The sequence below is a fragment of the Lycium ferocissimum genome, chromosome 3, assembly GCF_029784015.1.
Source record: "Lycium ferocissimum isolate CSIRO_LF1 chromosome 3, AGI_CSIRO_Lferr_CH_V1, whole genome shotgun sequence".
Classification (NCBI taxonomy): Eukaryota; Viridiplantae; Streptophyta; class Magnoliopsida; order Solanales; family Solanaceae; genus Lycium; species Lycium ferocissimum.
In genome coordinates, this window is record NC_081344.1 from 68,902,735 (window position 1) to 68,917,130 (window position 14,396).

At 32.4% G+C, this 14,396-nt stretch overlaps 2 protein-coding genes and 1 non-coding gene across 5 annotated transcripts; all 3 read right to left on the reverse strand.

Annotated features, from left to right (window-relative positions):
* Positions 1-2,287: 2,287 nt before the first annotated feature.
* LOC132050550 (vacuolar protein sorting-associated protein 2 homolog 3) lies at positions 2,288-7,900 on the reverse strand. Of its 2 annotated transcripts, none has more exons than XM_059441841.1 (11): positions 7,778-7,900; positions 7,248-7,292; positions 5,720-5,754; positions 5,513-5,563; positions 5,266-5,370; positions 5,101-5,172; positions 4,322-4,393; positions 4,140-4,220; positions 3,467-3,502; positions 3,289-3,344; positions 2,288-2,546 (listed from the first exon to the last, which is right to left on the reverse strand). In XM_059441841.1, exons 1-11 carry the CDS (start codon positions 7,809-7,811, stop codon positions 2,495-2,497), a joined length of 639 nt encoding a protein of 212 aa, XP_059297824.1. In that variant the 5' UTR covers positions 7,812-7,900; the 3' UTR covers positions 2,288-2,494. The 2 variants fall into 2 exon arrangements, with proteins under 2 accessions (XP_059297824.1, XP_059297825.1); XM_059441842.1 differs by having other exon boundaries at positions 5,513-5,560; positions 5,716-5,754; positions 7,778-7,898.
* A 2,541-nt stretch (positions 7,901-10,441) lies between these two features.
* On the reverse strand, positions 10,442-12,893 carry LOC132050551 (large ribosomal subunit protein eL14y-like). Of its 2 annotated transcripts, none has more exons than XM_059441843.1 (3): positions 11,488-12,893; positions 11,246-11,358; positions 10,442-10,713 (listed from the first exon to the last, which is right to left on the reverse strand). In XM_059441843.1, exons 1-3 carry the CDS (start codon positions 11,594-11,596, stop codon positions 10,648-10,650), a joined length of 288 nt encoding a protein of 95 aa, XP_059297826.1. In that variant the 5' UTR covers positions 11,597-12,893; the 3' UTR covers positions 10,442-10,647. The 2 variants fall into 2 exon arrangements, with proteins under 2 accessions (XP_059297826.1, XP_059297827.1); XM_059441844.1 differs by having other exon boundaries at positions 10,446-10,704; positions 11,488-12,891.
* On the reverse strand, positions 12,127-12,210 carry LOC132051326 (small nucleolar RNA SNORD34). The gene has a single exon (XR_009413694.1). It is a non-coding gene; the product is annotated as a small nucleolar RNA SNORD34 (small nucleolar RNA).
* Positions 12,894-14,396: the final 1,503 nt, after the last annotated feature.

Below are 14,396 nucleotides of genomic sequence, written 5' to 3' on the forward strand. Positions count from 1 at the left end.
ATGTCAAGGCTGGCCGGCCCAACAGCCCAGACGCTTTAAAAAAAAAGACTTTTTGTTGCGACTTATGTCGCCACTAAAGGGCTGCTACAGCATATATACATATGTTGAAATTATATATACATTTTATATATAAGAATTATACAGTTTATATACATATGCTGGAATTAATCATACATTTTTATATATAAATTATACGTTAATTATACATTTATTATACACATATATACAATAATGATATGATATTTATTTTTAACATATACAATAGTGATACATATTATATACCACAATAATACGGTTTTTATAATACATTTTTTATACATATGGTACACTTTCTATACAAGACTGATACAGTTTATATATACATGCTGGAATTATATATACACTTTCTATACAAAAATGATACATATTATATACAAAAATGATACAATTTTCTATTCTATACAGCGCAATTGCACAGTACTGATACACATTATATACATAAATGATACATATTATATACAAAAATGATACATCCCTTAGTGATTCATCTTTTATACAGTTTCTATACATTACAGATAGGTACTGATACATATTTTATATACAAATGACACATATTATATATAAAAATCGCCTCAAACATTTTTGTGTTTGGGTTTTTATTTGAAAATTGTCTTATTTAAATTTTGGCTAATGGATGGGATTAGTTTAGTGGGTATAATTTGGGTTTAGGAGAACTTTGGCCACCGGGTGGAATTAGTTTCACCCGACCGGCCATATATGTCCTTTCCCAAATTTTAATTGGATACCGGGTATGGGTATTAGATACCGTTTATGGGTTTAATTTTAATTAATTAAGGGATAATTTAAGATAGACCAATAGGATGATGACACATGTATCTCTATTAAAATGAGGGGTATATATATGTTAAAGTATAACACCATGGGTATATTCGGACCCAAAGTATAACGACAAGGGTATATTTAGACTCAAAGTATAACGAAGGGTATATTTGGCCCTTTTTCAATAGTACAAGGATATATTTGGCCCTTTTCCGTTGAAATATTCTACACAAAGTCAGAATTTTTATTAAAGAAGTAAATACACATAAAAGCCAAGGAAGTTCAACATCTACTTATATACATAAAAAAATAATTTTAATCTTATATATACAGAGTAATTTTTCATCGAAGGAGGTTCGGATGAACCCCTTGGCCTAACCTAGCTCCGCCCTTGATCCTACAAGACAAGTTTATAACCACAAGATTCAAAGGATATTTGAGTACATTACACACATCTTTAATTTAGAATCACAAGATTCAAACGTCTATTTCTTAAATGTCGTGTTTAGTCAAACTAAGACACTTAGATTGGGACGAAGGGAGTACTAGTACAGTGGAGCACTAATAAATACTCCTATTGTACTATTTTTCTCTTCCACATTTTAAGAAGTTCAAACTTTCACCCAAAAATCCTAATCTATTTATCTCTATCTATCCATAACATTATTATAAAAGCATCAATACAATGTTAATGCACTTATCTAAATTATTTCTTCAAAAGACAAAAAAGGGTCATTTGCGCTTTTGCTCCTTTTCAGCCACCTGTTTGCTCGAGTTCAGTCATTTTTTTGTTCTAAGTTAATACATATATGACAAGAGTTCAAACATATTTTATCTGAAGTTAGATTTTATCAAGACTAATGTCAGAAACCATATGTATGAAGTTGTCTGAAGCGGATACATGTGTCCCAAAAAAAAATGCACAAATTAAATGGTGGCGTCAAAATGAAGCACCCACGCACTAAGCCCATGGCTTTTGAATGGTTGATTTATGCAAATTTCCCTTTCTTACATCACCGTTTATATTGTTCTTATTTTAAAAGTCATCAAATATGCCCTTGCAAAATTACCGTTTTGGACAACTTTAAACTCATGTCTAATGTTTGTTGATGTTTTGCTCGACATTATAGACAAAAAATTAGATAGTTGTCTAATGTTTGCCATAATTTACAAACTTTTAGACCATGATCTAAATAAGATTTTCAGTTTGATCAAAAGAATCTTTTCAACCTACCTTAAAAGATCCAACAATTGCAAGAGAATTTAAAAAAAGGATCATTCATAGAATAACTATCCCCAGAAGAAACAACAGATGAAAATTTCTACTTTTGCCTGAAATTGCCTTTCCCTTAAAATCAACTCCTAAAACAGCCGAGGTGTGCACAAGCTGATCCAGTCACTACCGACATTAAAAAGAATGCATACACACTAGCACTTGAGAGAGAGTAAAGAATTTCATGACAAGAGATGAAAGAAGTCATGCCAAGATTGTATCAAACAACTAATCCATTGTTTGTAGCTTTGGGACAACCATTTATGCATCACACCACCTCAAATAAGACCAAGGATTGATGCATCACATCATACTTTGGAGAAATATTATGTACATACAACTTAAAGGAATCATGTTTAATGTGTGGTGAAACTTCATAAGGACCAGTCCAAGATATTGAGATCAAGGATTTCTAAGTGCAGCCAATCTCTTCTCCAGTTCATCGATCCCCGAACTGCCAACATGAAGACACAACAACAAATGTACGTGAGCGAGTTAATGAGATCAGAACTAGTAAGCTTCATTTCACAGAGCACGAAAATTGCAATTCATACTAATACAATACAACTATTTACAGGAAGCGAAGAAAAAATGAGAAGCAAATAAAGCACAGCATGAAAAATGCAATTCATACTAATACAATACAATTATGTACAGGAAGGAAGAAAACATGAGAAGCAAAAAACGCAACGGACTTGATCTGTCAGCGAGCAGTGCACTCAAGATGTCTAATAATTTGCTCGAGGATACAGTAGTACTTGAAGCGAAGAAACAAGTGCGCTTAGCTTTCTTAAATGACTTACTAATATCCATGTTTACCAGATTTTTCTAGGCTTGCAATCTAGGAGGTAACAAGGCCAAGGCTATTTCTAGTGAAGGACGCATGATAGTGAAACCTGGCTCTGTATTTTTTTTTTTTTTTTTGAATAACCGAGAAATATGATGTTTCTATATATTTGAGCCCCTTCCCTCTATCATTCTCCATTTAAATAACAAACTTAATTCACCAATAGAATTCGAACTCATGATGTGCGTGTAAAACACATCCTTCTACGTAACCTTTAGGCTTCTTTTTTTTTTTTTCTTGTTTTTTTTTTTTCCGGGTACATAGGTTTATCTCTTGAAAAAGCATGTGAATGAAGGAAAAGGGAAATAACGTAAGAAGTTGACTATATCAAAAAGAAATGAGAATGAACCTGCTTGATTCCTCGGTCCTTTTTCCAGCAATTTTGCCCTTGGGAGCCGCCGACATCTGTCAAGATTAAAACATGGGATCTTCAATTTAACAAGGTAATTGCCAGCACCCAACTCCTTTTTCTTCTCGTAAGTAAGAAGACTAATTGTTCCACTGTGAACCAATAATAAAAAACTAACCTGTGAGGCAACATCGACTCCAATTTCATCAAGGACCTGAAATATAAGATCAAATTAACTTGCAAGAAAACAATAAGTAGGTGTGACCGTTTTGTTTTAGATATTTCCATGTAGATATACATTTAAATGCACTTCAATAATTGTTTGATTCCTAAAGGGAAAATTCCATATTCAATCTTAGTTCCATTTTCAATGAAGATCCATATACAATATATGGTGCAAAACTTCATCACGATTTGAATCTTGTATGCTGGGGTCCTAAATGGAGCCTACTGAAGAAAGCCCATATTGCAATTGAAAACGTCCAAACATACCCTGACGTGGCTTCCACAGTTAGTGCGAGGGACATATTTGGGACCTTTTTAGTTTCAGGGGTATATTTGAGACAGAAGAAAACGTTGGAGGCTTCTACGAGCTGATATGTTAGCAGACATAAAATTAGGGGCAATTTTGCCTTTCTTCGTAAAAAGAATCCAGATTAATACATTCTAATATGCTATTAAGAAGAGAATGACCCCGAAGACACCCAGAATGACATCTGAGCAATCAAATGTGATAGATATTTTCAATTAAATCAACTACTACTAAGATAGCGTAAAGTAAAAAACACTTGCTAGGTGCACATCCACTAACTATTTCCAGTCATTTTTGAAAGGAGCTTTTGAAAAAATACCTGATTTGTCAAATCTTCAGTTTCCTCCTCCGCTTCATCATTATCTATAGCATCATCTATGGCGTCTGACATCATTTCAGTCTACAAATACAAACACCATATTATTGAGTTGACTTCTAATAATCTGACTCGACATGAAGGTGATATGATTTTATTTAAGATTCAACAGAAATCAGTCTTACCGACATATCCAATTGAGCTGACTGCCTCTGGAAATCTTGCATCACCTTCGCTTGCTTTGCAGGGGCCATTTGCTGCATAAAGTCAGCTGATAATTATGAGAAGGAATCAAGAAGATGACTTCGCATACAACACAAATGTCATGTTTCAGTGAGTACAAAGATCAAAGCAGTGATGGACAATATCAAAACAACCGAAATAACAGAGGAAAAAGGGTGAAGAGGAGTAAAGAAACACGCTAAATCAAACTGCTAGATCAAGAATTGTTTAATATCTCTGTGTTGGTAATCCGAAAATTGTCTAAACACTAAAATTTCACAGATAAAATAGATCCAAAAACAAGTCAAAAAGCAACACCACCCAGTGAAGAGCGGCAATGCCCTCTAACATTCATATTCATGTGTATCGTCAAAGACATTATTAAGTTGAAAGAATTTGTGTTCTCGAATGATTTAAGCTTTTATATGAGGTGATTACACAATGTAAAATGATTTGAGAAGCAGGTATTGGTCCTAGGTTCAAGTCTCACCACCACCCTTCGTCAAAAAATTGTCTTCACATGTTTAACCCATGAAAAATAAGCAAAGCCCCACATGTGAGGGGGCGTTTGGTTTTTTTTGACATATTTAAGTAAATAAAAAGTGTCCCTTCTCTAATAGTTAATGCTTTTAGATGATGCACTCACACAATTTAATATGTACGGAGTTCTTTATATTTCTTCCTCTTGTGTAATCAAAATGCACAAGTTAAATTGAGATGTCACAATCTTTGACCACCGAACCTTATTCATAGCGGTCATAGCCGTAGTGGCTCCTTTCATGCCTGCAGCAACCGAAGATTGGGCGGATATTGCCTGCAAAAAGGCAAAAAGCTTTTCAAATGCATCACCAGAAAGGGAAAGAATAACGGAAATCAGTAAGCATGTAACATGACTTGATAAGAGTACCTGCGTATGTGTCGCAATACCTCTCATTTGAGCCCGACTACCCTGCAAGTTGGCTATTTGCTGTCTAAGCCTGATTAACTGACGTGCTAGAACTTTTGTAGCTGTCTGAAAACGCGGAGGAAAAGCAGATGAAACACGAGTTCCAAACGATATTGGTACGATCTGAGTACCTTAACTGTTACTTAACAAGCAACATGCTAAATTACAAGTGCTAAATAAGCCTCCAGAGCTGACGCTCAAGACCAACCTCGTTTCCAGTTTTCGCGGTCCTTTTTATTTCAGCAACAAGTTTTTTCTCCTGTCCCAAAAAAGAAAAAAAAAAAATGTAATATCATGTGCAGAACCATAAGTAAAGGAAAAGTTATATAAGCTCTAAAATAGCAAAAAATTATGTATCTCATGAAAACACATTGCACTTTCAAGAAAAGACATCAGAAAGAAGCTCTAGACATACCTCTGATTGCAAAGCAGAAATTTCCTTCTCAATACCTACATCACAATTTTAAAACTAAAATGAGTTACTTAACAAAGCTGGTGACTTACTCTATTTACTCCCTAAGCTTTTAGACTCATTGTTTATCTCACATGTATACCTTAGGTCTTCATTAACATTACTTTCTATCAACTATCCAGACTAATATTGGCATATCTCATAAAGCCCTGACAATATCATCTAGTACCAATACCTAACAATTTAATATCATATCAACTATCTCTCAACCCCAAACTAGTCAACGTACACTATGAATTCTTTGTATTTAGAGTATTCAGATCAAAGTTTGACTATTCTTACACTGGCCATGCATCAACCTACCGCAAGCCTCCCCTTTTACAACTACCTTATAATTTAATGTATTCCAATAAAATATTACTATGATAGTGAAATGCAAAGATCAAATATGCTAAATACACTTCAAATACAACCTCGCCCCTTGCATTTGCCCCATCATTCATTATGCTTATACATTGTCAAATAAAGTAAAGGTGAACAAAGGCCAGTGATAAATCTGCCAAATAATACAGAAAACCGGTCATGACACTTTTAACAATTGAGGTAGTTTATAGCTTCAGCCAGAAGTATTATGATTACAATGCGATCAAATGCTTGCTCGGTCACAGACAACATGTAAAGGCAGTGTGCACCTCTTAACATGTTTTAGAACTTCCCTTTTGAATTTTCTATAAACAAATATATAGAGTCGCGGATGTAGTTTATTAGCTACAGGTTAAACCAAACCAGCTATTTTGACACAGAACATGGAATATATGTGTATTTTTTTTTTTGTGTGTGTGTGTGTGAAGCCACTAAAATTTTAACGAATATTATAACCATAATTTCATAAGTTGAACAAGTTATGTGCTAAGAACTTTAAAGATCAAACCCGTCAAGTTTATGAGTAATAGGTTAAAAAAACCCTAAACAATCAATGTTTTGCGAGTTTCATACCTAAATTATTGGGTATTCACAGAATCTCGTTGAACTACCACGAATTCCTATTAAAATACCCCTGGAGGAGTACACGAGAACATTACGCTCCAAAGGCTCCTCTAAAGCATTCCAAGTGGCAGTACACGTGAATATTTTTTTTTGAGTGAATAGGTTAAAAAACCTAAACTATCACCGTTTTGCGAGTTTCATACATAAACTAATGGGTGTGGGCGCTCACAGAGCCTCCTGAATACCATGAACTCAGTGTGCCAGGTGGACTCTTTTCCAAGACTTTTTCCATCTCCCACGTGCCTCTCAGCAAGTGATCCCACACATTTAACCACATATTCAATCGGAGGGTCTTAATCTAAAGGGAGTTATAGTCCAGAGGGTAACAGGAACACCCAATAGTTTAGGTATGAAACTCGCAAAATGGTGATAGTTTAGGGGGCGTTTAACCTATTCACTCCAAGTTTATATATGTCAAATCCACCTATGAGCTCAATGTATCTTGTGCAAGGGGAAGGGGGAACAAAAGTGTAAAATTGTTTACCTCTCGTAGCATGGGTCAGTTCTCTTCTACTCTCCCGAAGCGCCTCTGTCAAAAAAATCATCACTTTAGCACTAAGTAAATAAAACCACAGCTCAATTTTGTGAATGATTAAACACCAAGAAGAACTAATGTAAATTCCATGAAGAATCATAAAAGACTCAAACTTTAGCATTAAGTAAACAAAATCACAGCTTAATTTTATGAATGATCAAACACCAAGAAGAACTAATGTAAATTAAACAAAGAATCATAAAAGACTCAAACTTTAGCACTAAGTAAACAAAATCACAGCTTAATTTTTATGAATGATCAAACACCAAGAAGAACTAACATGAATTCCATCAAGAATCATAAAAACTCAATTTTTATTAGAGTTACCAACAATCAATCAACTACCCCTCAATCCCAGATCAGTCAGTTTTCAATAAATGAATCATATATATATTAATATAAGGTACCAATTATGAGAACAAACAAAAGGGGTTGTTCAAAAATTGAATTTGATGAAATCAAGAACTTAAAAATTGAACCTTTGGCATTGGGTTTCTTGGAGAAGATGTTCATGTTGATTGAGCCAACAGCAATAACAGATGAAAATTACAGGAAATTGGGATTTAGAGATTATATTTATACTTTTATACTTTATACTATGTACCTTCTTATTTTTTTTACCAGTCAACGCAAAGAGAGGAGACTTTTACATTTTTCTCAAAGACCCATAAGTTTTGGTTATTACATTAGTAGCCATAAAGTTCATGGTCTCTCCACTTAGGGGCTGTTTGGTAATAGTTTTGGATTATCGTCATCGGGGTGTAGATCGTTAATGTAAAATCGTATTAATAGTTTTTGAGACAATACTAGATGCGTTCAGAGGCGGATCTAGAATTTGAAGGTAGCGGATGTTATAAATTTTTTCAATGTACATCTTATTAGGAACGTGTATTTTGGTCGAGTCCATCTCTTTTTAGTTTATTCGAGTCAACTAAATAAGCTTTTTTTTATTTGCAAATATGAAAATTACATCTCAAAAATCAAGAAACGAACATAATTAGCATCTTAAATAAGGAATCACACCCATTAACACCCATTAACAACAGAAATAAAATCAATATTTTCACCAAGGGACTTGCATCTCTTATGTATATTAAAAAACGAATTTATACAAGTAAAATAACATCTTCAATAAGGAATTACACCAATCAAAATAAGAAAAATAATAGAAAAAAATAATAGAAAAACTCTTCAATAGGTAAATACACCCCGTAAATAAATGTAGAATTAGATAAACTACAAGTTCTCAAAAATAAATTATAAATTTCATATTTTTCTAAGCAGTGCTTACGAAATTTCCATCACAATTTAAGTAGTAAAGTGATTTAAATTAAATTTAACAACCATAGAATAGCATAAATTTTTATAATACATTCCCTCCGTCCATTTTTATTTGTCCATTATACTAAAAATATATGTCCACTTTTACTTGTAAGTTATATAGTTTGAAAAATCAAGACATAATTTACCATTTTATACCTATTTTACCCTTATTATTAAGTACTCCAATTCATTTCTCATTTTATTTATTGCTTATTAAGAATGTTCCTAGTAAAAAATAAACAAGTAAATATGGACGGAGGGGTAATAAACAAAAGAAATTATAAAAAAATAAAAAAAAATAAAAAAAAATTTGATCTCAATTCAAAATTCCCATTGAGACCCAAGTTTTTCGATTTAAATACTCACAGATTTGAGATTAAGAGAAATGCTTAATTTAAGGGATTTTGAAGTTTCTATTTGTGTGTTCTCTCTAGAGATCACTAATAAAATAATAGAAAAGAGGAAAGGCAATATTAATAATAAAAAGATAAATAGAAAATTGGGAGAGCCGAAAAGGGAATTACTGGTACAAAAAAAGTAAAAAGCACAAAGAAAAACAGGAGTCGGAAAATGTTCAAGATAAATTCAAACTTGTGTCTACCGGCTGTGGCACCTTTGTCTAATTTACAACTGGGGGTGGCAGGATCAAATATTTAACCTAATTTAAGCAAATTATAACATAAGTATATGGAAATTTATTATTCTAGGGGGTGCCATGCCACCCCCACCCTAAAGGGTGGATCCGTCCCTGGATGTGTTATAAGTTCTATTTAAGATGAATCAGGTCTATAGCCTTTAAGTGATCGTTGATGATGGGTTATAGATGGATCATGTTGAGAGATTATGGATTATCGTTATTGGGTTATGTAGTACCTTACCTAAGATAAATCATATTGATAGCTTTCAAGTTGGTGGATTATAGAATTTCTACATAAGTGAATTGTACTGACAGTTTCAGAAAGATCGTTATTGGGTTATAGTGCCGTACTTAAGATAAATTGTGTCACCATCCTTATGTGATCGATGGATTATAGTTCCTATCAGAGGGGATTTAATCTCCACTTCTCCATATAAAATTGAGAAAAATCAGTTTTAATTTGTTTCGTGCGGTTAGGTTTATGGAAATTTAATTTTCACATAAGAGTTAGTGTAAGTATACAGGAATATGTATATTATTTTATGCAGGTGAGTATTAGCAATATATGAATTGATATTTTTAAATGACAAAATTAACCATCTTAAATAGCAAAATATGTATTGTTTATTTTATTTAATGCAAATTATGTGTTGTGTACAGATTCATAATATACGAATTGTTCAGCAACAGGTAATCCTTGAATTGCTAATCTATGCATTACTAATTCAGGAATTTTTAATTCCTACATTTCTAATCCGTGTGCATAATTTATCTCTGCACCAAACTTACCCTAATTATGAATAGTGAACAATGGTGGGAGTAATTATTTTACTGCAAAAAAAAAAAAGAAAATTTTGAGTTCAGGTGTAGTTGAATCTTAACCTTAATGAAGCCCCAGAGTTGATTTAGTTTTTTCTCCGGAGAGAAATGAAACAAAAACTAAAACGTGACAAATATTAAAAATGTCGTTGAACCTTAATCTTAAACAAGCTAGTTAAATATTAACCTAAGTTTCACAAAACTGATGTAGCTGAGTCCTTAAAAATATGAGTTGCAAGTAAATTTACATAAAAGCAATCATTGGTTTGGTTTTTTTATTGACACCTTCTAGTTATCAATGACCAATAATTTCCTTTAAGGGAGAGTGCAAAATGCAAACTGAACAAGTAAAAACGAGCAGATATGAAATAACCACATGAGCATTCCTCGAAACAAACAACTCACCATCATAGATCAGAAAAATAATTTCCCAGAAAGTCTAAAACAAGCAAAAAGGAAAAGAATAAAAAACAGAACATTGGGATTTTCTGTTTTGAGTAGATATGATCCTCAAGGCAAAATTACAACTTCCAAAATTGCTTTAAATCAATGTCACTAATAAGAACGTTCTTAAGCTGCAACCTCTTTTTTAAGCTTTGCAAGCTCCTGTCTCACCACACCAGCCCTCTGCAATGTCTACACGAATGAATCAGTTTCATATAAAATCACAAGTGTAGAAAAATTATGCAACTAAGGTCTGTTTCGCATGCAGGCCCATGTTTCCTTGACCAGAAAGTTTGGAAAACATTTTCCTAAGAAAACAAGTTCCTCAAAAATGAGGAAAGTGGAAATGATATTGGGATAATATTTTTTTTTGCTTCCTACCAAACACTACAAAAAAAGTAACAAACCCACTTGTTTTCCAAGAAAACATAGTCTAGGAAAATATTTTCCATGGATAACATTTTCCTTCATACCAGTCACACCCTAAAAGTAAAGCCAGCTATATTAAGGACGCATAAAGATTATTTCAGGAGTACATGTTTGGCGCAAGTCAAGTTTGTAACGATAATTGGACCGTAATGCACTCTACCACAAGCAGGCAATTTGCATTTTTCGTTTTTTATCAATGAAAAAACTCATTCTTTTAACTCTTCGAAGTAAACCACGTAAAGTAGTCTGGTTTACTGGGCTAAATGAACTGAGAATTTTACAAATGCAATTGCACCTTGATCTTTGCCAACATGAGCTTAAACCTGTCAAAATCGTTAAGTGAGGCCCTCCTCTTCTGCACTATCAACTTCCTTCCCCAGGAACTGGATTCCCACTTGCCCTTCACATCTGAGAGGACATCATAAAGCAATTGAGAGCAGTCAAGCTTACAATTTTTTCTTCCATTTAAGATACACAAAGAACTGCTAAATTAATATCTGCTCCAAATTGTCTAGAAGAGAAAATGTAGCCACTTACCGGCAGCCTCCATATCAGCAATCAGGGTCTTCTTCTTTGGAATCTTTTTGATGTCGATTTTGATATCTGTAAGTGAAAGCCTCTTGAAGTTCATCTGGCTCCTCACCATGTCAGGGGCATCAACAAGAGCCTCTCAAAGATAAATAAAATTCATAATTTTATCCTTTTCCAACATTAACATATCTATCAATTAAGCACCGGCTACCATCTGTGCAATTAAAAGTAAACTCAACTAATCAAGTACCATTGAGATTAAGCATGAAATAACAAAAAAATAGAAAGAAGCAGGAAGTGCTTGAGTGGTCCCTTGTGATAGTTTAGGACAAGTGAACAAAGCTATTTTCATATTTTGGACATGAACCTTTAAGACCCATGCCCCACATATCGAAATTTCACTCTTAGATTAACATAAAAACCGATCATAGTCGTCTAGTGACAACCTCTATGGTATCCATACCAGATTGTAACAGAAAAACAGACCTACCATTACAATAATAAGTCTCGTTTTTAATGGACAGAACTTTATGAAACTAGCATGCGCTTGAACTGCTTTGGCAACAAAGACAGATATTCAATAATAATGAATGGTCTGGAGCAGCTAATTTCATAGTCACAGATTATTCTTCTCGAATCCCTATACAAGGCCTCAGACAATAATATTGCTCAATCAAGTTAATATGATCAGACAATGTCGGCATATATAATATTCCATCATAGGCCATACAAGGATCCTTCGTAAAGAGCAAAGTAATGAAAATCCTATCTTTTTTCTAAAAAATGACTAGCAGTTCCAGACCATATTTATTATCTTCAAAAAAAACTTTAGCACTAAGTAAATAAAATCACAGCTCAATATTATGAATGATCAAACACCCATAAGAACTAACATGAACAAACAAAAGGGGTTCTTTAAAAAACTATTCTAAGGTAGATATTACATGATCAAACAAAAGGGGTTCTTTAAAAAACTATTCTAAGGTAGAAATTACATGATCAAACAAAAGGGGTTCTTTAAAAAATTATTCTAAGGTAGAAATTACATGAACAAACAAAAGGGGCTCTTTAAAACACTATTCTAAGGTAGAAATTACATGAACAAACAAAAGGGGCTCTTTAAAAAACTATAATAAGGTAGAAATTACATGAACAAACATAAGGGGTTCTTAAAAAAATTATTCTGAGGTAGAAATTACATGAACAAACATAAGGGGTTCTTAAAAAAATTATTCTGAGGTAGAAATTACATGATCAAACAGAAGGGGTTCTTTAAAAAACTGAATTTGATGAAATCAAGAACTTAAAAATCAAACCTTTAGCATTTGGTTTCTTGGAGAAGATGTTCATGTTGATGAAGATCACGTAAAATTGGGATTGTGGGTCGAATAATGTACGAAATGTAAATAAATTTACGCTGTGAAACAATTTTTATTACTTTACTACTATATAGAAGCAATCCGTGCTTAATGTTAGTCATCATTTAAAAAAAAAAATAATAATAAATTAAGTGAGCCCCATACTAAAAACATCAAAAATATTTTTTAAAAAATCAGGTGGGCTCCCATATTAAAAAATCAAGAATATTTTTTTTTTTTAAAAAGTGAACCCCATCATCTCCAAACTCATGTAAAAAAAAAAAAAAATGAACCCACCCCATGTTAAAAAAATCAAGCAATATTAAAAGAAAAGCAATGTCAAAAAAAAAAAGTGCACCCCATATTAAAAAATCAAACAATATTCATGTAATTCTCAAAGTATCCCCATTAAGTCAATAATGGTGGATTCATTTGAATGCGTATCAACCCATTAGTGAGAGCAAATGAAATTATTATACAGCAAAAAATATGGACCCCATATTATTATTTTTCTTCAAAAGGTTAAGTAACCAAACTATACAATTTCCTTTCTTTTCTTATATTTGCCTGAGATCTAATCTAGATATTTAACTGTTGTATTTACTATTCCGCTATGTCATTTATTTGTTATGTTTACTAAAATAAATATACTTAAAATATTTATATTTTAAAATAAGATAGAATTTAATTACTTTTTCATTTTTTTCTTTACTCTAATAAATGTGAAAAGAGATTAATGTCATAAAAGAAAAAATAATATTAAATGGAGATCAAATAATTAATAAGGTAAATTAGTCAAATTATAATTCTAATTGACGTTTTCTTAAAAAACCGTTCAAAAAACAACATGACAAGTAAAATGAGCTAAACCAAGAATATTTATCAAAAATTAAAAAAAAGTAGCTCTTCGTTTAAATAGAAAATCAAATTTCTACTTTGTTTCGTTTTAAACATGTAAAATTAATTTAATAATTTGAATTAGAATTATCCAAATCAAAATTTGATAAAAAATAATAATTATTGTATAGGTCCAATCTACATACATTAACAATAGAATATTTTTCACCTTTAAGTTAATTGAATTAAAACTCAAAGTATCAACTTATGTTTAAATATTGCTATTGTTTTATCTCAAAGAGAGGAAAATAGTTTCCTTTTAAACAAGTCTTCTCTTTTAACAAGTATTAATAAATTTTTGCCAACTTTATATTCGTAGCAAACACTAATATAATAAAGTTTTGGATACGGAGCACAATCTACAATGTTATATTAATCGTGTTTTAAACATAGTATATATATATATTATCACTACCCAAACACAACTACATACGCACGGGCATACGCATCTAGTAATAATTTATATTTCTACTATTAAGAAGCATGGGTTGGGGCTCCCTTTTCGTCGTCCGTTGTGGGGCCCCTCCATGAAAAAAAAATATATATTTTGGCTCCATTACTATTAAGAAGCATGGGTTGGGCCCCTCCATGAAAAAAAAAATATATATTTTGGCTCCATATTAAACAACCCATAATTAAAAAAAAAAATTAAAACAAAAT

Coding starts and splice junctions, on each gene's coding strand:
- LOC132050550 (XM_059441841.1), bottom strand. CDS start 7,811: ATGAACATCTTCTCCAAGAAACCCAATGCCAAAG. Junction 5,371..5,512: donor CCGCGAAAACTGGAAACGAG/GTTGGTCTTGAG, acceptor CCGCGTTTTCAG/ACAGCTACAAAAGTTCTAGC. Junction 5,173..5,265: donor GTATTGCGACACATACGCAG/GTACTCTTATCA, acceptor GCCTTTTTGCAG/GCAATATCCGCCCAATCTTC.
- LOC132050551 (XM_059441843.1), bottom strand. CDS start 11,596: ATGGTGAGGAGCCAGATGAACTTCAAGAGGCTTTCACTTACAGATATC. Junction 11,359..11,487: donor TGCTGATATGGAGGCTGCCG/GTAAGTGGCTAC, acceptor ATGTCCTCTCAG/ATGTGAAGGGCAAGTGGGAA. Junction 10,714..11,245: donor TCATGTTGGCAAAGATCAAG/GTGCAATTGCAT, acceptor TCATTCGTGTAG/ACATTGCAGAGGGCTGGTGT.